At 44.5% G+C, this 26,049-nt stretch overlaps 1 protein-coding gene across 3 annotated transcripts in view; it reads left to right on the top strand.

Moving 5' to 3' along the window:
• Positions 1-26,049, top strand: part of SGPP2 (sphingosine-1-phosphate phosphatase 2) — a 147,796-nt gene that overhangs the window by 25,633 nt on the left and 96,114 nt on the right. For all 3 annotated transcript variants that reach the window (XM_036857631.1, XM_036857632.1, XM_036857634.1), the window contains one exon: positions 21,841-21,999. In XM_036857631.1, the coding sequence (XP_036713526.1) occupies positions 21,841-21,999 (159 nt within the window). The remainder of the gene's footprint in view (positions 1-21,840; positions 22,000-26,049) is intronic.

The following is a 26,049-nucleotide window of genomic DNA, read 5'->3' on the forward strand; positions in this document are numbered from 1 at the left end:
TCTTGCATCTCCCTCCCACCCTCTCTATCCCACCCCTCTAGGTGGAGACAAAGCACGGAGCTGATCTCCCTATGCTATGCAGCTGCTTCCCACTAGCTATCTATTTTACATTTGGTAGTGTATATATGTCCGTGCCACTCTCTCAGTTCGTCCCAGCTTACCCTTCCCCCTCCCCATGTCCGCAAGTCCATTCTCTATGTCTGCGACAACTAACTTTTAAAAAGCCAGTCACATGTGGGCCAAAGTTAGTGTATCTCTGTGGGTCGTAATTCAAAGTGCAGGGCGCTCTTCTGTGACTTTGGCTCTGTTGGCCCTGTCAGTAAGGAGAAGACTGAGCATCTCTCCATGTTCAAACATGGACTTGAGGCAGAATTCCTCTCTTGAAGTGAGAACCTCTGTATTCATGGGTTGAACTGTAAGAAATTGCTCTTTTGTAGATCAAAAATTATCAAATATTGTCAGTTTCATATGCTTCAATCTAAAGTAATCATTCACCACTCAAGAAAAAGAATATTAAATGTAAACCATGTTCTCTCCTGTAGTATCAAAAATTGCCACCTCGGGACTCCCCTCGTGGTCCAGTGGTAAAGAATCCGCCTTCCAACGCAGGGGACGTGGGTTCGATCCCTGGTCGGGGAACTAAGATCCCACATGCCGTGGGGCAACTAAGCCCGCACGCCACAACTATTGAGCTCATGTGCTGCAAACTACAGAGCCCACATGCCCAGGAGTCCACGCGCCACAACTAGAGAGAAAAAACCCGTGTGCCACAACTAGAGAGAAGCCCAAGCAGACCGTGTGCCATAAAGAAAAAGATCCCGCATGACTCAACAGAGATCCCCTGTGCAGCAACTAAGACCTGACGCAACTAAAAAATAAATAAATAAGGAAAAATAAATATTAAAAAAAAAAACTTTGCTGTGCAAAGTGAATCATTAAAAAAAAAAAAATTCCTGCCTCCTTTCAGTCATCCTTCTTTTCTCTTTCTGTCTTCCATGTAGTTATAGGCTGCCATTTTCTACAAATATAATTAGTTTGAAATCAACCAGGCATAGCTGAGGATAAAACAGTTGTTATTCGTAGACAGATGGACAGATTCCCAAAGTAGGAAGAGTTCCGTTTCAGCCAGGATCCATAATGCTTCTGGTGGAAGTCAAATTGCTTACTGATGCTTCCGTTCTCTTAAACAAAAGGTTGTAGTGGGGGAGTCGTGGCTGGCAGACGGCCTCATAGGAACCAGAAGAGGAAGTTCTACCTCTGATGCCACGTCCCTTGCCACCCACAGTCTGACTCCTGGGAAGCTAGAGGGTGAGGCGCCAAGCCTTGGTCATGTCAGAGGAGAAAGACACGAGAAGAACCTTGCTTTCTGCTCTGGCCTCCCAATGTGTCCTAGAACTCAAACTCCAACGGAAGGACTTCCTCGGTCAGTTCTGAGAGCTCTCTGGATAAACAGGGGGATGCATTTTTTTTTTTTTTAACCATTTAAGGTTTACTCTCTATTGATGTATAGTTCCCAACCTTTTTGCATATTTCCTTCGTAACATCGATCATGCGTTTTGACCAAATTGCATAATGTATTCTCGTTCTCTTAATTAATTGGAATTCCACCCCTGCCCCGGTTTCTTCACTTTTAGTAAAAAGTAGCAACTGAATAAAAACCATACTCAAGAGAGGGAGGAAAAAAAAGCTGGAATCAGAGACTTAACAAAACTCCCCACTGAAACAATATTCCAGAAGCTATTTTCAGAATACCTATGAAATCAGTCATCTGGGGGCTGTTTTGTTTTTGTTTTTGTTTTTTTTAAGCTTATTTATTTATTTTTGGCTGTGTTGGGTCTTCGTTTCTGTGTGAGGGCTTTCTAGTTGCGGCGAGCGGGGGCCAATCTTCATCACGGTGCGCGGGCCTCTCACTGTCGCAGCCTCTCTTGTTGCGGAGCACAGGCTCCAGACGCGCAGGCTCAGTAGTTGTGGCTCACAGGCCTAGTTGCCCCGCGGCATGTGGGATCTTCCCAGACCAGGGCTCGAACCCGTGTCCCCTGCATTGGCAGGCAGATTCTCAACCACTGCGCCACCAGGGAAGCCCTGGGGGCTGTTTTGAAGGAGGAAGCTACAGAAAATGATTCATGTGTTTTCTTCATGCAGCTTTAAAAAAAAAGTATATTCCTCACTCTATTGATGGTGAATAGTTTGAAAGTCATATTAATATTTAGGAAACACACGTGACCATGCGTGGCACTATCTAGCTGCCTCTTTATCTAGTCTAATAAGTATGTAAAAACTTATTTTGATGTGTCCAAAGAGCCTAAACCCTCTGCGTTATCTGTGGCTGGCTCGAAAACTGCAGAACGATCATGTGAGGGCTGAGCCCTGGGCTGTCCTCTGAAACACAGCCACCCCAAAGGCTTCCTTCTCTTATCAAAAGGGAGAGAATCCAGTGCTGCTTTGCTTTCCATTGACTGCTCTCTCAGCAGCTTTGTGCCTCAGGTTTTAGACTGATGGCACTGCAAAGGCACTAAAAGAAGGAAAAGAATAATATACACTGATTTAAAAATATGTTCTCATGTTCCCCGAGCAGGGATGCATGGAAACATACTGCCTAGTGGTGGTTATCTGGTGCCTGATGGGGTACAACAGTCCTCATTCTTACCATCAACAACCTGCATTTGCTCAGCACTCTTGATGTGCCAGGCGCTGTTCTAAATGCTTCACGTGCACTGATGCATTTAATTTTCACAGCTCTGTAAGGCAGACGTTTTATTTTTCTGTAGTTGAGGAAATAGGCACAGAGCCAGTACCACACAGCTAGAGGACAACAGAGCTAGGGTTGAAACCCAAGTGCTTAACCATCTTTCTGTCTTGCCCCTTTTGATGAGGGTGCCAGAGGCCATTTGGTTATATCCAAAAGAGCGCATGCATTTCGTGATCATTTTCTTTTTTTTTTCATTTTATTTATTTATTTATTTATTTATTTATTTATTTATTTATTTATGGCTGTGTTGGGTCTTCGTTTCTGTGCGAGGGCTTTCTCCAGTTGTGGCAAGCGGGGGCCACTCTTCATCGCGGTGCGCTGGCCTCTCACCATCGCGGTCTCTCTTGTTGCGGAGCACAGGCTCCAGACGTGCAGGCTCAGTAGTTGTGGCTCACGGGCCTAGTTGCTCCATGGCATGTGGGATCTTCCCAGACCAGGGCTCGAACCCGTGTCCCCTGCATTGGCAGGCAGATTCTCAACCACTGCGCCACCAGGGAAGCCCCTCATTTTCTTTTAACACTACCACTTAATTTTCCTCTGTAACCAGGAGGTCCCTTTGGAACCTCCAGAAATCAGACCTGTTGTACTTCATGTCTTTTTTTGCCAATGCAAATCAGGAAATTTTCTCTCTAACCTGCCAATAGTCTAAAGATAAAGAGAGAAGAACAGAGCGATTTTTGTCTAACAGAGATAAGGGAAGATACACCCCAGGTAACCCTGGATGGATACTGTTCCTGATGCTGCTATGCCGTGTTTTACATCTTTCTATTGGGGTTAGACTCTGGAGAAAAGCTGCCAAGGTGAAATGGGCTGCAGCTTTCTGCCCAGACGGAAACCTTGATACTAGGAGAACTTAGGAGAGGAAGGAGGGAGTTCAGGGTTGACACGACTATTTTGTGGGAAACTTTGAAGTGGCCTGTTATGAAGGTCCTCCCGATCCATGATTCAGAATAGATTTCTCCTTGGTGTGAACCACAGAGGATTCGCAGTGTCGTGGGAGAGCCAAAGCGCATGTGGATTTGTTCCTGGTTAGTTGAACCTCTTAGACTGGACAGTGAGACTTTTTGCTTGACTAGTTAGAAACTCAGGCAAGTCTGAACCTCACTTACCTCCTCTGAAAGTGAGGCAATTGCACTAAGCAGTGGAGCTTTGAAAAAAGAGACCCATTTGAGCCTCCCTCCAGACCTAGTAAATCAGATTGTAAGAGTGGGGTCCAGACATGTGTATTTTGCACAGCTCCCTGGGTAGTCATTATGAACTTCTGGATGGTTCTAAGGTCCCTTCCATCCAGAGTATGTGTTGATGGCAGCTCACTCTTTGTTCCTCTGTCTGTTTATTCAACAAGTATGTATTGGATGCTTGCTATGCCGTGGGCGGAACACGGCCACTGTGCTGGATGCCAGGGATTCTTCAGGAAGGCAGTGGTCCAGCTTCCTGCCTTCAAGGAGCTTGCAGTCCACTGCAGACAAGCAAACAAGTCCAAGAAACTCTCAAGTGGGGTACAAGCCATGCAGAAGATAGCACAGGGTCGTGCAGTGCAGTCGCAGAGAAGGTGGCCAGGGAAGGCATCTCCGGGCGGCAGCGGGTGGGGGGACTCTGAGGGGCTGGCATCTCAGAGATGAGAAGGAGCCAGCCAGGCAGAGATATGCTCAGTAAACAGGATGGAACCTGCTCCACACGCTGGAGGAACAGGTAGTAAACGAAGGCCAGGGTGGCTGGTGCATGAAAAGGCGGTGGGCAGAGATGTGGTAAAGAGGAGCAGCAGTCAGATCTCAGGGCCTTGACTGTGGTCAGGCATTTGGACTTGATTCCGAGTGCAACAAGGAGCCATTGTATGGTGGAGGTTGTTCACTCTTCTTGTCTTTAGACATAAATTGATTCTCTTGGATTGATATTTGAATAAGTTCATTTTGGCTGCTCTGTGATGCTTGGCAAGGTGGATTTATGAAATTATTACTTGATATTTGATCAGTTAGCCTTGCTCTTTCTCACGCTTTTAAAATGTACAGTTCAGTGTTTTGTTTTTAATATAAATTATTTATTTATTTTTGGCTGCGTTGAGTCTTCATTGCCGCGCGTGGGCTTTCTCTGGTTGCAGCAAGCAGGGGCTACTCTTCCTTGCGGTGTGCGGGCTTCTCATTGCGGTGGCTTCTCTTGTTGCGGAGCACGGGCTCTAGGCACACGGGCTTCAGTAGTTGTGGTGCGTGGGCTCAGTAGTTGTGGCTCGCGGGCTCTAGAGCTCAGGCTCAGTAGTTGTGGCGCTCGGGCTTAGTTGCTCCACGGCATGTGGGATTTTCCCGGACCAGGGCTCGAACCCGTGTCCCTTGCATTGGCACACGGATTCTTAACCACTGGGCCACTAGGGAAGTCCCGAGTTCAGTGGTTTTTAGTATATTCACAAAGCCATGAAGCTGTTTAGACTGTACAGCAGTACTATCTACTTTTAGGATTTAAGAATAAATTGCTTTAAGTTACAAACATGTGGCTATATAAGAAATAATAGTCCCAAGAACAGAGTGAGTAAAGGAAGGCTTGGTGAGACTACAGAGAAAACATGGAAGCTCTCCCAATTCAGCACTTCCGATAGAACTTTCTACAAAGATGGGAAGGTTCCGTATCTGCGCTTTGTCCAAATTGGGAGCCATTAGTCACATGTGGCTGTTGAGCACTTGAAATGTGACTAGTACAACTGAGTAACTGGAATTTTTATCTAATTACATTTAAATTTAAATAGCCACATATGGCTACCATATTGGCCAGTGCAGTTGTATGGCAACTTACAAATTCACAGTCTTATCTGAGATCATTCTCCCCATCTCCCCTACCACTCCAGCTTCCAAAATGATTGAAATTTTGAAGCATATGCTATACAAATTGTTGTATTTAAACTTAATCCTCACTACAAAGAAAAAGCTGCAGCCTTCCCACAAGGAATCCAGATGACGGGCGGGGGGATGACATAAGGGAGGGAGGAGCCTATTCTGGAAATATATCTGGGCAGGAGTCAACTTGGTTGGCAGCAGGCATGGGTGACATCTGTGCGATCACAGGAGAGCAAAGGAAAGTCATGAGTTTGGCCTCGGCTTCACGGCTTACAAGGAATAAAAATAATTCCAAAAGCAGAATATTTTGAGAGTACGCGAGACTAAGATTTCTTCTCCTGCTCAAATTGTGGGTCGCATGTGACACAAGAACAAAATCACCCCTTCTAGGAATCTGTCACCAAACTATCAGTTAAGAAGAATCAAAGAGCCATGAAAGATTCTTTAAACTCTTACAGTTCAACTCATTAAATTCCTCCCCTCCCTAAAGTTCCATTTAAGTTGTTTCTGTTATTTAAAAATAGGTCTTCAGCAGCTTGCATTTTTTTCTCAAGGATTCGCTTTTCCATCCTTTAGAAGAAGAAAAGTAGCCCAAGAGAATCTTTCAGCTTTATTAATGTTGTAAAATATTCAGTGTCTTTTTTCATTGTTCTTTATTTCCTGTTTTCCTTTTTTTTTTTTAATTATCATGTTTTGCAAATATGAGACATACATGAAGACAAACACACTGAAGATGCTTTTTGTCCAAAAACTTCCAATACTCTTAGAGCAAAAATAAATCTTTGGCATTTATTATGTATGAAGTTATGAAAAGATGGGCTGGCCTTTAATGAATAATTAATATTTACCTATAAAATACGACACGCTCGGGAGAAAACCAAAAATATTCACTGACTGCTTGACAAACTTAGAAGAAAAAGTAATCAACCTCTACAACGGTAGGGTTTTAGGGCAAGTGCACAAGTGGAGACAGAGATTCCATAGGTCAAAGTATCTTAAAGATATTTGTCAAGCTAACAAAGCATTACATATGATACATTTTGCCCTCCTACCTTGACATATCAATCTTCATGTGACCTGGAAAGCTAGGTTCGTAGTTAGAATTCTCAGTCCCCCAGAGTTCCACGCTGGCATGCAGCGAAGTCAGGGAGCCAGCCTGTCATGTGCGCGGGGCTGTATAATGGACTCCCCAGGGGCCCAGGCTCCTTCCTCACCAGCAGCCAGCCCTCGGGTCTGGGGAAGTGCACACTGGTTCTCTTGTCTGCACTAGGAAAGACAGCCCTGGCGGGGAGACCTGCACAGGCCCCGCATGCAAGCTTGGGCATTTGGGCAGGGAATACTGGGGTACCAGGTGCCTAGAGAAAGATCTAGAAGACTGGGCATCTCCCCTTGCTTTAGGAGGAAGGACACAGCTGGAGGAGGATTAGAGTGAGGCGTGTAAATCACAAAGTCCAGGGCACGGAGCCTGTGGCCTGGGTCTGAGGACAGCGTGGAATCTTTTATGTTTTAAGAGCCAGTGACCATTTCAGTGCCTCTCTGTTGGAAGAAACTCTGTTCCCTAATATGCCCCTTAAATCTCACCACCATAGGACCACAGAACGGTCTCTTATTGGAGGTGCCCTTCAAGATCTGGTTCTACAGGTGGTCTCTTTTGCAGTCGGGAACCAGAAATTTTCAGTTTGGTGTTTTTGAGGCTCTTGAGGGCTTTTATTTCTATTTTTAAGCTGTCTTGAGATATAATTCACAAACCATACAATTCACCTATTTAAATGGTTTTCAGTATATTCAGAGCTGTGCAGCCATCACCATAATCAGTTTTAGAGCATTTTCATCATCCTAAAAAGAAAGCTGTACCCACTAGCAGTCCCCCCGCCTCCATCACCCCCACTTCCTCCCCACCTCAACTCCAACCCTGGGCAGTCGCCAATCTGTCTCTATGGGTTTGCCTAGTCTTCACTGAGTGACTTCGCACTTTTAGTTTCCCCTTTCATGTGTCCATAGGCCCAGAGACCATAGTAAAATCTTAGTACATCCAACCGTTTTATTTTTCTTATGAGATGTGGATTAGTGCTTCTTAAACTTTAGTGTGCATGCAAATCACCTGGGGAATCTGGTTAAAATTCCCAGTGATTCCCCAGGTCTGGGGTGGGCTTGAGATTCTGGATTCCTAACAAGTGATGCCCATGCTTTGGGTCTGGGGACCACACTTCAAAGGATAAGGACATGGAAGATGCTGAAGTCATTATTTTAACCGGAGTAGCCTCCATTTCAGACAACGTGTCAACAGCTTGTGATTTCACCTGGCTTTAGGATGGCAGGTTTCCATCCCGGCATAGAAAGTGGGGGGAAGGAAAAACGTGTGTGGGGAGGGGGAGGGGGGCAGTGGGCAGGGCTTTGCATACATGGACCTCTGTCTACCGTTCTGAAATGAGGGCTGTGAGGACCCCAAGCATCCTTTATCTCTCCTCTTTTCTTCCCGCCCGTGCTCCCCCTGCTTCATCAGCATCCTCATGGAAGCAGTCAGAGACACCCCATTGTTTAACTGGGTCTGGTTCCTTATCAGCGCTGCAAACCCGTGTTCTCTGACCATCTCTGATGCATCAGGGTCATCAGTTCTGGTCACACAGCGCTTTCCGGAAATTGTGTTCTATGAAAAGAAATGAGAACCACATTTTCCACACTTCGGTATTTTCAGTGAGTTCTGTGTCCTTAGGTGTAGGAGCCGCGGTCCCCGTTCGCGGGGGGAGGCATCCGAAGCATGCGTCACTCGGTGACAGAACTGAGCCGAAGCCCAGAGCCCAAGGGTTTGCTCAGGGTGGGTCTCTGCACAGCCTGTGGCATTCAGTCTCCTTCCGTGGAGAAACTCACTTTCTCTGGGTTTCATTAAATTGTTTTTGTTCCTGTGGTTTCTTGCTAAATAACTGTATCATCAGATCCCAGATGGCAGAGCCAAGGCCAAAAACAGAAACCAAGCTTTCTTCATCTCCCAAGATGGCCCACAGAGGCTCTGGGAGCATCGGCTTTTATTGCAGATGTGAAACGGAGCACGTCCTGGAGGCTTATCCTGGGCTGCGGGACTGTGGGTGGCAGAGGCAGGTTGTGTGTGAGACCCTCTAAGAGCGCAGCCTGAGAAGTGGTTTCTGTGACCTCTACTCAGATACATTTCAATCTGCAAAAATGGGAAATCACAGAGAAAGGACAAGAATGTGAGCACAGAGCTGGCCGTTCAGAGCACGTCTCTTATCAGGTCACTTCCCGGCTCAAACACTCTCAGCGGCTCCCCATTACCCAACCTCCTTACTACTGCCTTCAGGACTCCTCTCTCCAGCTCTGGTCACCCCTTCTAGCCTTGCTACCTACAATCCCCCCTATAAATACCTTACACTCTAACTATCCTGGCCCCGGTACTCTTCCAGGAACACTGTGCCTTGCTGCTTCCATACCTCCCCTCATGCTGTTCCCTTCAGCGGGAATGTCCCTCTTCCCTTTCTCTTTCTGTCACAGTTCCAGCCTCCTACCAGGACAGCTTGCTTTCCTCCTCCTTCTTCTCTTTGTTTTTTAAATCTTCTCACCTTCTTTCCCTCCTCTGTGCTCTACTATAACTAGATACTTCAGACACTTTCTTATTATCTATACTTTTATTTTTTAAAAAATATTTATTTATTTGTTTGTTTGTTTGTTTTGGCTGCACCGGGTCTTAGTTGCAGCACGCGGGATCTTTTAGTTGCAGCACGTGGACTCTTAGTTGTGGCATGCGAGATCTTTAGTTGCGGCAGGCATGAGGGATCTAGTTCCCAGACCAGGGATTGAACGCGGGCCCCCTGCATTGGGAGCACGGAGTACTACCCACTGGACTACCAGGGAAGTCCCATTATTTATACTTTTAATCAAAACCATGCAAATATGACTACTATTTATTGAGCTCATACTGTGTGTCTGGCGTGGTTTGATGTGGTTTACCTAAGTGCCTTCATTACATCTTCCAAGAGTTTCTGCAAGGGAGCTGATGTCACACCCACCGCACAGGTGAAAAATTCAAACTTCCCCAGAGTTGCCCAGCACTATGTCATTGGACTAAGGCTGGAGCCGACACCCAGACCCTTGTCTTGTTCCGCTGATATCTATTTATCTCACCCAAAGCTTGTCAGAACTGAAGAGGGAGGGCTCTGGCTCATGTACAAAGCCCTAGGACTTCCAAGCCCACGGAGGGCCTGGTTTTACCTGTTGAGAGATGGATTATGGGACGGTTTCTCTGCCTCAGCACAATGACTGTCCCAGGTCATGCCCATCTCCAGGTCATCCTTTATTTCTTTAGCAGTGTGCTTTGAGCTGTGGCCCTCAGGCAGCCTTAAACTGTATCCCTGTTGCTTTTGCAAAATCTGGCAAAGAAACTTGAGGTCCCTGGGAAACAAAACAAGCAAACAGCAGTAAGACCAAAAAAATGCAAACAGGTGGTCGCAGGGAATGCTGTTGGTGTGGATGGTTATTTGGCCAGGTTGAGGAATGAGCAAGGTGAGACAGCGTCTGTGGAACGGTACCTCCAGGGGCTCGAACAGATGTGGGCAGGGAGCTCCTGTAAAGAGGTTCTTGGGTGGTAGGATTCCTGGTCACCTGACTTATGGACGTGTTTGTGGTCTTGGTCTGCCCTGGGATCTGCCATGAGAATGTGTGAGTGAGAAGGGGGAGCACAGTAAAGGTGGAACAAAAAAGTGAAACAGTCAAGCTTGACCGAAATCATGATCTAAAATAGTATTTAAGGACCTAGAGAAATGCTCACAATACAATAAATAATACTTAAAATTTTAAGATTCAGTGGAATCTCAATTTTGTGAAAATGCAATCCACCACACTTAGGCATAGGAGAGGAGAGAGACCAATCGGAGATACTCAAAGGGGCTGAGTCTGAGGGTTGGGATAATGGGTAACTTTTACCTTGTCTTTATATGGTTTTTGAACTCCCACATGTTCCGGAGTGAAATGTGTTCATCAGAAAAATAAGTGGTAATCAGATAATCAGGAAGAAAACAAATGATATAAAAAAGCCCAAACCTTTAACTCAAAAAATTAAAAGTGAAAACAAAACAAAACAAAACCTAAACATTCACAGGACACAAGGAAATCAGTGTGCCAGAGACAGGCTGGGTGGGAAGGACCATTGTTCTGACCCAGTGTAGCTTTTTTCTTAATGTTCTTTTATGTGTGTACACAAAATTTCAAAGCTTTTCCTAAGTTTATTTTTGTGACCAGTGGCTTTAAACTTGCTAAGAGATAGCCTTTCAGAGGGAACTACGGTTTGAAAATGTGACGGAAATTGATGGAACCTCCCAAGAGTTTTTGGTGTAGACAAGGCTTAGAAGTGTGGATGAGTGAGACCCTCTCAGCAGAATGTCCTCCCCCTTCCATCTGTCCCTCCTTGATCTGTCCCATCCCTGCTTTACTTCTGATGCCCATCACCCCGTAAGGACAGTGCCCCAGGGAGGGGCAGGGAGGGATCAAGAAAGGAAAATCTTTCCAAAGTATCTTTACCATCTTGGATTCCTTGAGAGCTCTGAAAAATGGAGGCTGGATTTAAGAAATGGGGATGGGGTAGCACAAAGATAGCTTTCTGCTTCCTTTCTTTTCCGTGTACACACACACCTACTAACATGGTAGCCTTGGGTAAAGTAAACTCCAAACTAAACATTCTGTGCCCGTTTAGCCCAGATAAACAAGAAGGATGGAAGCAGGAAAGCCTTTGGATAAAATCTTTGACTTCAGTGGCAAACTAGTCAGACTTCAGCTGTGGCTTTGTCTGATTTAAATGTTTGTTTTTATTTTTTATTTATTTTTAAAAATTTATTTATTTATTTTTGACTGTGTTGGGTCTTTGTTGCTGCACGCGGGCTTTCTCTAGTTGCGGTGAGCGGGGGCTACTCTTTGTTGCGGTGCACGGGCTTCTCATTGAGGTGGCTTCTCTTATTGCGGAGCACGGGCTGTAGGCGCGTGGGCTTCAGTAGTTGTGGCGCACGGGCTCAATAGTTGTGGTTTGCAGGCTCTAGAGCACAGGCTCAGTAGTTTTGGCACATGGGCTTAGTTGGTCTGCGGCATGTGGGATCTTCTGGGACCAGGGCTCGAACCTGTGTCTGCTGCATTGGCAGGCAGATTCTTAACCACTGCGCCACCAGGGAAGCCCTAAATGTTTGTTTTTAAATCTTTGTCCGTAAAAGATCACCAAGGAGAAAACTTACATGTACTTGAATAGCTTTCTTACATTTTGGTGGTGCCTTTTAAAAATAAAAAAAAAAATTTTTTTTAAATTGAGGTATAACTGACATATAACATTATATTAATTTCAGGTGTACAACATAGTGATTTAATATTTGTATATATTGCAAAATGATCACATAAGGCTAGTTAACATCCATCACCATACATAGTTACAGAATTTTTTTTCTTGTGTTGAGAACTTTTACAATTTACTCTTGGCAAACTTTCAAATATGCAATTATGGTATTATTAACTATAGTCACCATGCCGTACATTACATCCCCATGACTTATTTATTTTATAACTAGAATTTTATACCTTTTGACCCCCTTTACCCATTTTTTGGTGGTGTCTTTTAAATCTTTAGCGAATGTTTTTTGAAGGGAATTAGGAATGGGTGAGTTCATGCTGCCAGTTTAGAGCAGAACTGAGTCAACCCTTCCAAGTTCTGAATTCTGAGTATGTGCATTGGGGCGGGGGGTGGAATTCCTGGATTAAAACTAATGAACCCAAGTTTATAAGACTCCTTCTTGAACATCCTGTAGTTCTTCCAAATGTCATTTTGATAAGTTAATATAAATGAATCAGAAACATCTGCACCAAAAATCCCGCTGAACACACAAGGGCTTAACAATTAAATGGAAGAATGTTTGGCACAATGTGGTTCAGGTTTTAGCGGATCCAAATATTTTGAAAAACAGTTAAGTTCTTAAGACATTTTGAGAATTTAAAGGGCAGCTGGTTCTTCCACCCCCTCTAAAAATGGGAGCGGTAATTTCTGTTCTTTGTGTTGACTCCTGTTGTTCTTACTGCCTATGGGGGGAATTCTCCTAGCAGAGGCCCTGTCTCTGGTCTCTGCAAACTGCTGTCCTACCCTCTCTCTCTCTCTCTCTCTCTCTCTCTCTCTCTCTCTCTCTCTCTCTCATTCCTAGATTTGCTTCCTCAGCAGATTCCGTGTGTTTCAGGCACAGAGATCTAACAGTGATGACGAGCCAGCGCTTTGTCGAGTTGTGAGATCCATTTCTTGGTTCAGGTGGAGCGTTGTTGTCACCCTGGATCACAGAATTTCACAATCCTTGTCCCGGTTCATCCTTCCTGATGGTGCCAATATGAGAACTGGTCCCTGGGAAAAGAAAACAATTATCAGACGTTCAGAGGAGGAGCTAAAATTCGATGGATGGTCAGGAGGAAAACAAAGCTCAAATTGTGGAAAAGGCCACAACGAAAACCTCTGCCGTAAATAAAAGCCACGTTCGGTTCAGTCCTCTCCAGCCTCCCTCTTGTTCTTGGACACAGACTGAGTGATCCCAGCAAATGCCAATGAAGCAGATGAAAGTGATTAGCGTGCAGTTCCCTTTCAAGCTCTTTTATTCGAAGAAGTTGTCCTTCCATTTTATTGACTTTCAGTCTCGCCATCCTGAAATTTTAATCACCCGAGCACTGAGCAGGCATCTCAGATCACCCAACTCGTAATTCTATCTGAATTGCAACATGAAAGGGGATACCCTCGTACATTCTTGTTCCTTCTGTTTTCCCCTTCAAGGGACACTGTCAATCATCCTTAGGCTTCCTAAGTGATCATCATTTAATTTTCTTTATAGGTTGGAAAGTCTTGATTCCCTAACTTAAAAAAAAGAGTAATTAAAAGTGATGGGAGGATATTAGTAAAGAGACGTAAATTCAAGAAAAATGCGTGTCTACCTCACTGGGCAAACAATGGGACTCTACCCCCAGTGACTTTTAAGTTTACTCTTTTTTTTTTCTTTTTAATTTTTAAAAAAAATTTATTTATTTTTGGCTGCGTTGGGTCTTCGTTGCTACACGCGAGCTTTCTCTAGTTGCGGAGAGCGGGGGCTACTCTTCATTGCAGTGCGCGGGCTTCTCACTGCAGTGGCTTCTCTTGTTACGGAGTACGGGCTCTAGTCTCACAGGCTTCAGTAGTTATGGCACGTGGCCTTCAGTAGTTGTGGCTCGTGGGCCGTGGAGCGCAGGCTCAGTAGTTGTGGTGCACGGGCTTAGTTGCTCCGCGGCATGTGGGATGTGGGATCTTCCTGGACCAGGGCTCGAACCTGTGTCCCCTGCATTGGCAGGTGGATTCTTAACCACTGGGCCACCAGAGAAGCCTGGCTTTGCTTTTTTTGTTTTTTGTTTTTTTAACATCTTTATTGGAGTTCAATTGCTTTACAATGGTGTGTTAGTTTCTGCTTTATAACAAAGTGAATCAGCTATACGTATACATATATTATATCCCCATATCTCCTCCCTCTTGTGTCTCCCTCCCACCCTCCCTATCCCACCCCTCTAGGTGGTCACAAAGCACTGAGCTGATCTCCCTGTGCTATGAGGCTGGGAAGCCCAGCTTTTAAGTTTAGCACTGCTAGTTAATGATATTTCTCCATTAAGTTGCAGAAACGAAAAAACAAAAGAATTAAAGCAGGGCTTCTTCCCATGGGTTCTGAGCCAAAATTTGTTTCAGTCTTGCCAGAGTTCAAATAATCACACTCTTATTTGGAACCTTCCAGGGACTTACTATTGTTCCCGGCCTAGATCCCAAACCTTAGCTTGATCCAGCTGCTGCTCTTAACTTCATCTCCTATCTCCCTCTTTTCCACCTGCGTGTCCCAGCACACAGGCCTGTTTCCTACTTTGGGGCCTTTTGCTCAGTGGTCTCCCTAACCCCAGGCCCCAAAGGAACCAGCTTATCTCCCCATCCAGGGCTCAGCTCAAATGGCTGCTCCTGGGAGAGCACCTCCCCAACACATGCATATCATTTGGTATCACTTGATCCTGCTGTAATTTCATCCTCGTGCTTATTGCTAAATGAAATACTCTTGCTTATTGTTAATCTTCCATCACTAAAGTGTAATCAGTGAACCGATGGTCTGTGTAGGCATGGCCTCTCTCCAGAAAAGGTTTGCCACTTTCAATTTTTAAAAAAATGTTGGGGGTCTTCCCTGGTGGCACAGTGGTTGACAATCTGCCTGCCAATGCAGGGGACACGGGTTCGAGCCCTGGTCTGGGAAGATCTCACATGCCGCGGAGCAACTGGGCCCGTGAGCCACGACTACTGAGCCTGCGCGTCTGGAGCCTGTGCTCCGCAACAAGAGAGGCCGCGATAGTGAGAGGCCCGCGCACCGCGATGAAGAGTGGCCCCCGCTTGCCGCAACTAGAGAAAGCCCTCGCACAGAAACGAAGGCCCAACACAGCCAAAAATAAATAAATTAAAAAAAAAAAAATGTTGGGCATTGCTTGGTTTGTACTTGGCGTGTTAACATGCTAGTCGGTGTCTTATAATAACTTCGAGTGTTTATTTTGCAAATATTCCACCTCTGCAGCGTCTAATGGCATGCGCACCAAAGCCGAGTCTTTCAGAGAGAGGTAGCAGGACCAAAACCTCGCGAAGTGTAGGCTCTAATGAAAGTGGCATCAAGTTCGTTAGATTTGCCCTTCCTAATCTTTAGGCTCTAGATTAGAAATTCTGGATGAATATATGCTGAGCGTGAGAATCAGAGAGCAAGGCTTGCAGAGTTTTAGTTCCGAATCGACTGCCTTTCAGGACATTGCCCCAGCCATGGAAGGCATTTCTGGGTAGGCCCCCGTCTCTGTAAATGGCTGTCAGTCTGGAGACCTAGGCTGATGCCCCTTTTCTCCCACCACCCCAAGCACATGAAGCAATTCCCACCTTGAAGAAAAATGCCAAGCTGACAACCCTCGGGAGCTGATGAGAAGAATCAGTGGGTAGGTTGAATGTATAGCAGATGTAACTAGACATCACAAAGCCTTTCCCAAGTTGGGTTAAAAAAAACAGTTTAGGGACTTCCCAAGTGCCGCAGTGTTTAGGAATCCGCCTGCCAGTGCAGGGGACATGGGTTCGATCCCTGGTCCAGGAAGATCCCACATGCCACGGAGCAACTAAGCCTGTGAGCCACAACTACTGAGCCTGTGCTCTAGAACGTGCAAGCCACAACTACTGAGACCGTGTGCCACAACTACTGAAGCCCACGCACCTAGAGCTCATGCTCTGCAACAAGAGAAGCCACCGCAATGAGAAGCCCGTGCACTGCAACGAAGAGTAGTCCCTACTCACCACAACTAGAGAAAGCCTGTGTGCAGCAACGAAGACCCAACACAGCCAAAAATAAATAAATAAAATAACTTTATATAAAAAAAACCAGTTGAGAATTCCAAAAACCATTGATTTTAATGGAATACTCTCCTGTGAATTTTAATCTTAAAAATAAAGCAAATTGCTGCTTCTATCTTAGCAAAGAACATAATGGCAGATGCTCCTGCCTGCAGAGCCAGAGAACCTTGTTTCCAAGCCAGGATTCTGACGGTGGTGCAAGAGCCCTTTTTAGGGAAATGAGGTTTCTTTTTCTGTACCGTGATGGTCTGAGAGGTTAGGAATGTTTTTCAAGCTTCATGACTCCTTAACTAATTTTGGATTTGTCATCCAGGAATTTATGCAGACCCTACTCGGATGAAGACAGGGAGCTTGGGATGGCTTCTTTCTGCGTCGTCAGTTGGTTGTTTGATCCGCTGCTATTTCATCGGGACGCCTCTTCCTCATGCCCTTCCCGTAGTACCTTCTGTGGTTGAGGGGTGTGCCTGAGCTCAGTTCCTGCATTCGGACCACTGTAGAATCCTCCGTAGAATTAACTAACTGTTCCCTTCTGGTTTGTCACCAGCATTTTTACCTGTCGCTTTGATCGCGTTATCTTACTCTCTTAAACTCCCATTGAGGCTTCCTCTAACACTGAGAATTAAACCTGAGAGCCTTCCTTTTGGGTTTAAAAACACTTCACTGGGGTGTCCTTGTTCCTTGCTACTCAAAGTGTGGTCCATGGGGGGGGGCAATCTGGCAGCATACGCATCACCTGGGAGCCCATTAGAACTTACAACCCTGTCGCAGGTGAACTGCATCAAAATCTGCATTTTTAACAAGATCCAGGTGAGTTGCAAGTGTGTTATAATCGAGAAGTGCTTTGTGGGAAATCCTTACTGCTACCATCGTCATTCACAGCCAAGAGCTAGGTCTTTGTGAGACGTTTCTCTGCCAGGGTTTGACCTGAACGCTTTGCACACACCAGCAACAACCTCTAATTTAATCTTCCCAGCGTTCTCACGTGGTATGTACTGTTATTATTCCCATTTGCAGAAGGGGAATCTGAGGCCCCAGGAGATCAAGTCATTGGTGTGAGATTATTCAGGTAGTGAGTGTTGAAACAGCCTGGATTTAATCCGAGACACTTTGCGTCCAGAGTTTGTGGATGCAAAGTTTGTCCACCAGCTCTGCACCCTCTCCTCTTCCTGGGCTCTTTTCTCCAGGCCACTTAGTCTGGACTCACTTGCCTCTTTCTCATCGGTCTGTAAAACTTCTCTAAAGCAAAGCCACCGTGAAGGAAATGCTGCTGTTTGGTGTGATCTATAAAAGCTTTGAGTCCTAAAATTATTTTTAAGTAAGACTGTGCTGTACCCTGTATAGATTTGATCTCTCTCAGCCAAAGAGAATGAGCTCCTTCTACTGCTTCCAATTAATATGGGCTGCTGGGAGCCTTAGATACTACCCTCCCGGATGTGAATTCCTTCCGGCTGTGATGAGATAGAGTAGCATCTCAAACTTGACCTTTGGAAGAATACTTGCATTTACAGTTCTAATCTAAAAAAAAAAAATGTAGATAAGTAATTTGACCGTGCAATGACATTGGTCCAGAGTTTATCAAGTCCTTTAAAGACCTCAAGGTCAGAATGCCTATAGCCTGTGTACTCAAGGCCAAAGATTAGTTACAGAAAGGTGGTATGTGAGGTCGAGCAGAGATTAAGGTCAGTGGTTTCCAAACTGATTACGGAACTGCTCTGAGGGGATATTCCAGAGAAAAACTTGGGGGTTGGGATGGGGGGGTGCCTGGCCTGAAATAGGGGTTCCCTGGGCCCCTCCTCACTTTCAACCAATTGGTTTCAATCTTTTTATATAATAGGTCCTGGGGTAACGTTCTGTTTAATGGGCCTTTCTCTACTTAAATTTTCTTTTTGTATATTAAAAGCCAACTGAACTAATCCTACTCCATCCTTTGCAGCTGAGGCCGTTGAGGTTCAGAAAGGCTAATTGACTTACTCAAGGTCACACATTGTTTTGGCTAAAAGCTATTTCTTTTTCTTTCTTTTAATAAATTTATTTTTTCGACTTCATTGGGTCTTCGTTGCTGTGTGCGGGTTTTCTTTAGTTGTGGTGAGTGGGGGTTACACTTTGTTGAGATGTGCAGGCTTCTCATTGTGGTGGCTTCTCGTTGCGGAGCACGAGCTTTAGGCACGCAGGCTTCAGTAGTTGTGGCGTGTGGGCTCAGTAGTTGTGGCTTGCAGGCTGTAGAGCACAGGCTCAGTAGTTGTGGTGCACGGGCTTAGTTGCTCTGCGGCATGTGGGATCTTCCCAGGCCAGGGCTCAAACCCGTGTCCCCTGCATTGGCAGGTGGATTCTTAACCACTGCACCACCAAGGAAGTCCTAAAAGATATTTCTTGTATTCCTCCTTTGACAGCTCAAAAGCTGGGCCAGCTACCAAGTGTGCTGGGCATTCGCTTCTTTTCTGTCTGGGTCTGCCCTTATTCCAGCCAGTGGTGCTGACCTGGCCATATTTCCTTTGCATTTAGGACTCCTCTCTGTGCATTTGGAAAACTAAACACTGTTCAGGTGTTTCGGGGCAGACCTAAATCAAGGAGTCATATATTCTCGGCGTTCTTTGTCTTTATCTTGCGGTAAATCTGTATGACACCCTGTCGGTCCTGACTTAGTTATGCACTGAAGGCAGCCTTGCAGAGAACAGGGAATACTCTGGTATCTGCAAAATAGAGCAGCTGTTCTCCCACCCAAACCTTAAGTTACCAAAAACCCCATTTTAGGAGAATGTGCATTTGAGAAATTTGTGACCAAAAGGGAAAGATGGCATTGGGAGACTGAGATCATGTTTTTCACCCCCACCTGCAAAAACATTTTCCTTTTTCACTTTCAAGAAAATAAACCAGGAAATCAAATAGACAAATGAGAATATCAGTGACATTTTGCAGTTAGTAATAATGGCTATCTGGGTAATTTCCATCTTATCATCCCTTGTTTACCGGAAACTTCTTTGGCTTTGAGGCAGATGATTGGCATACTAAGGGGTATTTTATTTCTAAAAATAGCTCCTCTCCACTCACCTGAATGTTCAGTGCTTTTCCTGATCTTTTGTCTAAAAATTAGCTGCTAATCACTGACTCCTGAGTCTGTGCTGCAGAAACACGGCCCCGCTGCCTGGCATGTCAGCTCCTTGGGCGCGACCAGTTCTACAGAATGTACTGATGGATGTTTTTGTTCCAGGATTTGGTTTCCTGTCTCTCAGTTTTATCTCCTCTTCTCTCTGCCATTCACTTTATCTACCATTTCTGTTTCTAACCCCGGTTTCTTTTCTCTCTAATTGTTCCCCATGCGACCAACACATACACTGAAACTGAAATTCTTATTTACAAAGATATATTGAAGTGATACACACTGAGATTTCCTACAAGGGAAACTTAGATTCTTGTCCTGAAAAGACAAGTACTTAACTACTTTATTTACAGTACATATAATTCTCAAGAATTTGGAAGCAAATATTGGCTCTCAAGCTATTTAATTACCTATACAGAGATGTTATCTAAAAGCTCCTTTGGCTGCCCTATACACACGTTGATATTTTTAACTTCACCTTTGCTTTTTGTTTCTAAGAAGATTTAGAGAATATTTAGCTCTCTACTCAAAAAAAAAAAAAAAAAAGAGAGCGTTCCTAAAAATTAAAAAAAGAGAGTTCCTGAGAGAATGTAAAAGGCATGCCTAAAGATATTAAGTAGTAATATGTAACACTAAACCAGTTTGCTGTCATCCATACCAGTCTTTTCAATTATTTACTAGGATGAAAATATTGAACTTGGTCTCAGTTAAGTCTCTAGGGTAGAGAATGGTTGTTGCTGAACATTTATCATGTCATATAACACTTGGGTACCATGAAATAACACGAGGGAGGGGTTTGACCCTTGTCAAAGTTTGGCAAAAGTTTTCCTCATAAAGCTTCAAAGCAGGACAGATTACCAAGTGTACCTGACAGCTGGTGCATTAAAATAACTAATTTTTACGTAAAAAGGGTCGCTTCACAGGATTTGCCCCAAGGTCAAGCCTGTTGGATGTATGTTTATGAAACAGAATCTACAGAGATTAGTCCTCACATTAGATAATGAGACACAGGCAGAAGGAGGGAGGAGTTTGTCATTTATTCATCTCAGTCCCTTGACCTTGTTTTGCACATCTAACCATAGTATCTTGGCAGAGAGGTAGAACTATACACTTCCTTATTTAATTCATTTTGTGCATTACTGTCTTTCTACTTTAGGATGGATCCATTCTTTCTCCTTTGAATTCACTTAGAAGTAAAGTTCATCCCAGAAGAGAGATGAACTTCTGGCTTACATTGTATGCTCACTCCTGACTAGCAACTTCCTCCCAGGTAGTGCCATGTACTGCTTGGCTTGAGGCTGAATTTTTGAACTTAACCATGACTGGTTTACACGAATCCAGATATGCCTCTGGAGCCGAGGGCAGTGTCAACATAAGCCTTTTTTTTTTTTTCCTTAAGTCTTTTTTTTTTTTTCCTCCCTGCCTACTACCAGGATAACAGGGTGGAGAAGGATGATGGAAAATGGGAGTGCATTTTAGCGGGCCCCATGCGTACTTGCTGTGTTTCTTACACCATCACTGTAGTGGGCCGACTTGACGAATCCCATTCAAAAGGTAAATTACAAACATTCATCTGCAAGTGATTTTTCTAAAGTCTTCATGTTAGTTAATCTCTTGTTGCTGCAACAAATTACCATGAACTTAGTGGCTTAAAACAACACATATTTATTCTGTGGATACAAAATATATGGAGGTCAGAAGTCCAAAATGGTTCTTATCTGGCTGAAATCAAGGTATCAGCAGAGCTGTGGTCCTTCTGGAGCCTCAAGGAGAGGATCCTTTTCCTCACTTTTTCCAGCTTCTAGAAGCTGCCGGCATCCCTTGACTCTTGGCTCCTTCCTCCATCTTCAAATCACTTTCTGACTCTTGACTTTTCTGCCTCCTTCTATTTTTTAACGATCTTTGTGATTCCATTGAAGCCACCTACATAATCCAGGGGAACCCCTCAATCTCGAAATCATTAATTACATCTGCAAAGCCCCTTTTGCCGTGTAAGGTAACATCTTCGCAGGTTCTAAGGATTAGGAGGTAGACATCTTTGGGGACATTCTCCTGCCTACTACGGTCATAGACCCACACAGTGTGCTATCAGAGTTCACCTCCCTTGAGTTTCTAGCCCTCTGTGGACACAGGAGAAAGGTTTGGGTTTTTTTGTGTGTCTTTCCCTGATATTTCTGTCTTGGATGTTACTAATTTAATTTTATGGAGAATTAACATCATCTGTGTTTGTGTAGACACCTGGGGGTTGATAGATGTTCAATAACACTGTAGGCTGCTAGTATTGATACTGTAATTACACAAGGGGAGAGGAGGTAGCACCTTGGCAATTGAAACCCTGTGAATCGTAGATAGAGGGTTTTTTTTGTTTTGTTTAGTTTTTGTTTGTTTGGGGGTTTTGGGGACCACATCTAAGGGCATGTGGGATCTTAGTTCCCCCGATTAGGGATGGAACCAACACCCACTGCAGTAGAAGCAAGGAGTCTTTGGACGGCCAAGGAAGTCCCTAGGTAGAGGTTTTTATTTTTTCAATTTATTTTAAAATATTTATTTATTTATTTGGCTGCGCTGGGTCTTAGTTGCGGCATGAGGGACTCTTTCAGTTGCAGCATGCATGCGGGATCTAGTTCCCTGAGCTGGGATCAAACCCAGGTCCCCCTGCATTGAGAGCACGGAGTCTTAACCACTGGACCACCAGGGAAGTCCTTAGATAGAGGTTTTTAAAACTTGCCTTATAGTGACCTGTTCAATGAACTCACAGAGTCTTCTAACTTTTGTCTTTTAGGCTTATGTACAGAAGTACATTGTGAAGAATTATTTCTACTATTACCTATTCAGATTTTCAGCTGCTTTGGGACAAGAAGTGTTCTACATCACATTCCTTCCATTCACTCACTGGAATATTGATCCTTATTTGTCCAGAAGACTGACCATCATATGGGTTGTAAGTATTAGTATTACTCATGAACCAGTATTACTTCTACAACAGCTACCTGCTTTGGTATTCAAGTACTCTGCATATATGCTCTTTTTAAAAAATCACTTAGAGTTGAATTTTTACCTGGTTTACTTTGGGAAAATGGAAGGAAAGATTTAAAAGCTATGGGTGAATGAGACTATGAGAGGGGAGAGGTGATGTGCAGGAAAAGGACCTTTCTGAGAATCCATGAAGGGACATAAAATGCTTCCTCCCAAGAAACCCCTTTTAGTAAAATTTGATCAAAAACTGAAAATAGGAGCTGTTGACTAATAATTCCGAGTGGTATTAAGTGTAACTACCCCATGTCTATTGGATACAGAAAAGCATGTAAGGCAGGGCAACTTCTCTGAGGAAGCTGGTAGTATTATGTGGGCAGCTGGCGTATACACGAAAACCCAATGATAATTCTGGGTGGAGAGGTGGAGCCCCTTCTGATGTTTTGTCTGGGACCCTATCGTGGAACTTTGTTCAGGATCAAATAAGTTCTGATTTTTATTTATTTATTTATTTATTTAATTTATTTTTTGGGCCACATCAGGTCTTAGTTGCGGCATGCGGGGTCTTTGTTGAGGCATGTAGGCTTCTCTCTAGTTGTGGCATGCAGGTTTTCTCTTCTCTGGTTGTGGTGCACAGGCTCCAGGGCAGGTGAGCTCTGTAGTTTGCGGCATGCAGGCTCTCTAGTTGAGGCGCGAGAGCTCAGTAGTTGTGGCGTGTGGGCTTAGTTGCCCTGTGGCATGTGGGATCTTAGTTCCCCGACCAGGGATCGAACCCTCGTCCCCTGCATTGTAAGGCGGATTCTTTACCACTGGATCACCAGAGAAGTCCCTGATTTTTTTTTTTTTTAAACTGGGGGAGATGGTGGTTATTTGCAAGGCAGCAAGGCATGCTGCCAGCGTCCGGACCCTGGGATCAGATAGGCCTGGGTTCAAGTGCAGCTCAGCCACTGCGCTTGTCCGTGTGCCCTTGTCCTGAGCCTGTAAAATGGTGTCAATAATGTACATCTCCCAGAATCATCATGAAGACATATAGGGTATGGCCTGGTGCATGTGAGGACTCTGCAAGTCGCCAGAAGCATGGTAACACATGGTGATGAGTCCAAGAAGGCGAAAGAGTCTTAAAGATCAACCAATTCTTAGGGCAAAGATGGTTTAGCCGGGAGTGGGGGCCTCAGGGGCAAGGTTGCCAGCACGGCTGTTTCCCTGACTCAAGATTCTGCTCTGAAAACAGCTTCAGAAGTGCCTGGTCAAGAAATATTTTAGATTCCACATATAAGTGATATCATATGATATTTGTCTTTCTCTTTCTGACTTACTTCACTTAGTATGATATTCTCTAGCTGCATCCATGTTGCTGCAAATGGCGTTATTTCATTCTTTTTTATGGCTGCATAGTATTCCATTTTATATATGTACCGCATCTTCTTTATGCATGAACCTCTCTACGAAACAGAAACAGACTGGCAGACATAGAGCACAGACTTGTGATTGCCGGTGTGGAGGGCGGGGGAGCTGAGGGAAGGATTGGGAGTTTGGAATTAACAGATATAAACTAGTATATATAGGATGGATAAACAACAAGGTCCTACTGTATAGCACAGGGAACTGTATTCAACATCCTGTGAGAAGCCATCGTGGAAAAGAATATGAAAAAGAATATATATATGAATAACTGAATCACTTTGCTGTACAGTAGAAATTCTAACACAACATTGTAAATCAACTCTACTTCAGTTAAAAAAAAAAAAAAAGTGCCTGTCGTATCTAAAGAAGCTGGGGTTCTCGGGCGGCTCTGCTCTGAGAAGCCATGGCTGCACCCCTGGTGCTTTTATTTTTCTCATTTGTAGAACAAGTGAGAGGGGCCTTGATCAGGAGGCATAAGTGCAGATATCCTAAAAGGCAGGACAGAGGAATAAAGCAGTGAAGTGCTGGGTGGGGAGGGCTGGTGGGTAGGGCACCTGGGGCATTGGGAGCAGCTACCCCTCACCTCCACCTGTGCCTGAGAGAGGAAAGACAGGCTGGGGTGGTCAGATCTCTTTTTCATGTGAAATCTTTAAATGTAGGGCTTACATTTTTAAAATCTCTATATGCCAATTGAACAAAGGATCCTTGAAGTCTAAACTTCCGAGGCTTGGTTTGAAGCCTCTGGCCTTGAAGGACAGCTAAGGTCCCTCAGGCTTATGGTTAAGATTATTTGGCCCCGAATTCTTCCTATTTGCTCCTTTTCTCTCTCAAACTACAAGCCACTTTTTCCTTTCTCCATCCCTGTCTCCCTTCCAGCCCTCTTCTGAAATCTAGCTTCTGTTAAAAGTATGATCCAACGAGAATCTGCAAAAGCATAGGCATCTTGCAAAAGATGAGTATTAGTGCAGTTGCCCTTTCCTTTTGGAAGCGGCTTCTGTTCCTGTAGAGAGGTGATGTCCACTGGAGGAGCTGGGGGAGGAGAGACAGGGAGCGGGGTGCAATCCTTCTGTTCTTAGGATGTGAAAATGCACCCAAGACCCGTGGTGCTTGAGTTTCTTTTCCTCTCATTTATTTTCTGAGATACCAAAAAAAACCCCAAAACTTCCAACTTTTATGGTTGTCAAATGGGGCAAATGATGCAAAATACTTCTAGTAACCTGGGAAAACCTTATACTGTGTACAGTCAGCTCAAGGCCAATTATCTTGCCCGCTGAGGGTGGAGAACTTTTCCTGAGGGGCCGGGAAGATGTTTAGACCTGATGGGAGGCAGTGGTTAGGGGACTCAGATTGTCATTATAGGTTGTTATTTTTCACTTTGGAGTCCTCATTTCAAAGGGCTCAAAAGATTTCCCGTTTGAGGTAGAATTACTAGTCTTTTGTCAGAGAGTGGACAAATAAAGTCTTTACCTGAGAGAGGAAAGAGCAACCTTTGAGTATGCAGTTTGTCCTGAGCTTTGGCGATGTGCTATTTGCTTTCAAAAGTGGGTGCATGGCCAGGTCCAAAAGGCCCCCATGCAGAGAGGTATGTAATTCGTATCTGTGAAGCAGTGTGTGCATTCCTGGCGGTTCCAGTGGAGGGAACAGTGGCCGGTCCAAGGTGGGGATGGAGGGAGGGAAGGAAGAAGTGGCAGAGGGAGAGAGGTAGAGGCTGGGGTGGGTGGGGGAGGGTTCAGAGGTGTGAAGGTGTTTGCTTTGTGCTCAGCTGCGGAGATAATAATGAGAGAGGCTTGGTTTGGCTCCAGTGCTGAAAGTGGGTGGAGGGAAGGAAAATTCCTGATGGTGTTGGGAGCTGGGAGGGAAGGAGGGGTGGAGACGGGTGAGATTCTTTTGGGCCATCAGCTTCCTGCTGAGGCAGCCTGTCTCCTGTAAGGGATATCCCTAAATTAGTGGCTGCCCCTTTAAGGGGTGAGGGTGAAGAAAGGTTAATTATATAAGGGGCAGAATTTGAAGTCCCCCTAACTTTAAACATCTTTTCTCACCCAAAATCCTTTGGAAGGCAGCTGTGTCCAAGGGTGTCAAACATCTTGACAAATTTCATATTAATTCGACAATTGTCATTGGATGAAGTCTCAACAGGTTTCATTGCTTTTAAAAATAATTTGTCATATTAGGGGTGACTCATGCTGTCTGAAGTAGCTTAGCAGAATTTATGGTTATATTAACTGTTTTCTCATCACAATCATAATTGTTCCTCTTGTCTATTGCACCTCTCTTATTGCTTTTGTTGGCATCTGTGTTCATTATTTGATCTTCATAACAATGGGTTGGTATCATTTTATAGATTGGGGTAGTAATACTTCAAATAATAATAAGCCATATTACATGTTGAGGCCTTAGTATACATGCCACTCAGTGTAATAATGCTTTACATATTTTACCTAATTTAATCCTGCCAGCAATCCTGAGAAGTGATTATTGCCAGTTTTACAGATTAGGAAACTGACATGTAGAAAGGATCACTTTGGATTAAGTGGATTTGATCCTGTCCCCTAAGGCCTCTTGTGCTAGAGAGGGCCGCCACTGTTGTTTCTTAGAAGAACACAGCTGAAAGACA

This window comes from Balaenoptera musculus, chromosome 7 (assembly GCF_009873245.2).
Source record: "Balaenoptera musculus isolate JJ_BM4_2016_0621 chromosome 7, mBalMus1.pri.v3, whole genome shotgun sequence".
In the NCBI taxonomy this organism is placed as follows: domain Eukaryota; kingdom Metazoa; phylum Chordata; class Mammalia; order Artiodactyla; family Balaenopteridae; genus Balaenoptera; species Balaenoptera musculus.